A 2,378-nucleotide genomic window follows, 5' to 3' on the forward strand; every position below is an offset into this window, starting at 1 on the left:
TGTTCAGCGTGTCGGGATGGTCCGGCCCAAGCTTCGTCTTGCGAGCCTCCAGCACCTGCACCTCAAGCCTCTCCGCCTCTTCCCACCGGCCCTGGTTCGAAAATGTCGACGCCAGGTTGGCCATGCTGGTCAGCGTGGAGGGATGGTCTAGCCCTAGCAACTTCTCTCGAACCTCTACTGATTTCTGAGCAAGAACTACAGCCTTGTTGTAATCACCTTTCTTCATCATATAGTGGGATGCCTTTGTTAGCAGCAAACCCCAACCAAGAATATCTGCTTCAGCATCTGGTTGTCTCTCCAATATTCTCTCAACATGCGGTAATAATAGTTGACAGTCACGCCATGTTTCGAAATGCCCTCCTGGGAAGCGCTCTGACGCCAATTGCAGAAAAATCCTTTCCCAGCGCGTTGCGTAGTCCAGCTCAGAAAGCCAAGCCCTCGTACAGACCTGGACTAGAGAATGCATTCCGCAAATTTGCGGTTCTGCAGGCGTGTTGATCAGTGAGTAGGATAATAAAACGTCCATATCGTCCTCCAAGTTATCACAATCACTCTCTCCAACTTTGCTGTTCTCTAGTGCCTCGTTATATCCAGATAACATGTACTGGGGAATGTTTTGTGGTTGAAAACAGCTTAGGAGTGAAAGCAAATTCGCAGCAGCAGGGCTTTCCCGACGAACTTGGTCAAAAGTAACTTGCCACGTGATAGCAACAGAGTTTGACACGCTTTCATGCCGTCGGATGTCACCTCCATCATGCCTCAATAGATTTGTCTTTTGCCTATCGTTATCCTGGAAACGTTGTATATATGCGCTGATCGAGATACGGCGACGGTTGATGTATGCAGCGGCCTGGTTCACTGCGAGCGGGATGAAATCTAGGCAACGAACCAGCTCTATGGCTGCGGCTTCATCATCGCTAAAGCTAAGCTTTGCTTGCAAGAGTAGTAGCGCCTCATCGCTGCTCATCGCGGGAAGTCGTATGATTGCTTTCTGGCTGCCTATAAGCCTCTCGGCGACATTCAGGTTCCGGGATGTCACTAAGACTTTTCCATTACTTGTTTTGGGTAGATAAGACGCTATTGGAGACTCCTCCATAGCACCAAAAAACACATCAAAATTGTCGGCATTATCAAGAATAATCAGCCATGGGGCCACGTCTTCTCTTTGCAGCCAATCACAGACTAGCGCAAAAATGTTTATTTTCGGATCGTAGCGACGAGGCAGTGCGAGGCTATCGGCAAGAGATCGATAGGATGCTTCGAATGTCGCCCGAGAGCTGCCGCGCAGCCAGAAAACACTGTTCTCGGGATTGGACTGATGGACGTCATGCGCAAATGCGATGGCGAGTTGTGATTTACTTCTTTCATGTTAGCCGTGATAGTGAATCATAGTGTTGAGCATATTTAGAGCGTCCTACCCAAACCCTCCCATACCAATGAGTGCTAATCGACTCGCCTTACCCGAAAGTTGCTTGCGAATCTGTGCCTGAACAGCCGGTCGTGGGACGAAATCTGGATCCTGAGGAAAAGGTACGACAAAATGAGGCTTTTTAGCTATGGACACGTCCTCTTCCGTTGGAGCTGGGAAGTTGTCGACGCCATTTTTGATATGAAGAAGCATAGTGCTATGTTGAGTAAGCTCACCGTGTTCAGGCATGCGTTGGGTAATACACTGACGTTTGATCAATCTGTAGACCATCCATAATCCTGCGATGATAGTGTTCAAGAATAGACACCGTAGCCTCGAGTTCTCCATGGCTAAATGGCCACTTGAGGGCTCGAGCCCAGAACCGGTGCTTTGACGCACGAGCGACGCCTGGTTCGAGCTTCTTATTCAGCTCTCGAAGCGTGGTTTGACATCCCACGAGCTGCTCTTGTAAATCGTGCGACGTAGACAACGATGCGCCTTGCGGAGCTTCGATCAGTGCTTTGGCGTGGTCCAGCGTAGTTTTAAGACCCTTTACCAGCGTTGCCAGGCGCGCTATGTCGTCTCCAGCATTGGCGACTGCCTTAGAGTATTGCGAACATAAAGTGATTACCTTAACCGACACATCAACAACCGCAATAATGCTTGCTGCAATACTTAGGCCATCCATCGTGATAAGCGTGTTATGCGGTGGTTAGTTGCTTTTAGGCAACAATCGTGAGCATTTGTGCACTTAGTGCGGGGGAGGGGGCTGCGTTGGCATGGGATGCATGATGCAAGCCATTTGATTGGTCTATGCATTCTCGGTTGGCTACTGTAGCATGCGCTAAGTGCATTCTGTGTCGAGATGAGGGCCATGGCTTCGGACAAATATGACCGATAAACGATGTAGAAGGGACGAATTGTTGTATTGCGTCCAAGGTCAACGCATACTTACGCGAAAAGAATATAT

The 2,378-nt window shown here is 49.2% G+C and overlaps 1 protein-coding gene across 1 annotated transcript; it reads right to left on the reverse strand.

Moving 5' to 3' along the window:
- Window positions 1-1,414: 1,414 nt before the first annotated feature.
- BBA_09613 (vegetative incompatibility protein HET-E-1) lies at window positions 1,415-2,096 on the reverse strand (the record flags this gene model as incomplete). The annotated part of the gene is made up of 2 exons (XM_008604710.1): window positions 1,415-1,625; window positions 1,678-2,096. The coding sequence occupies 2 exons, from the start codon at window positions 2,094-2,096 to the stop codon at window positions 1,415-1,417; spliced, it is 630 nt and encodes a 209-aa protein (XP_008602932.1).
- Between the last annotated feature and the right edge of the window lie 282 nt (window positions 2,097-2,378).

The sequence above is a fragment of the Beauveria bassiana genome (assembly GCF_000280675.1).
Source record: "Beauveria bassiana ARSEF 2860 unplaced genomic scaffold BBA_S00060, whole genome shotgun sequence".
Lineage (NCBI taxonomy): Eukaryota > Fungi > Ascomycota > Sordariomycetes > Hypocreales > Cordycipitaceae > Beauveria > Beauveria bassiana.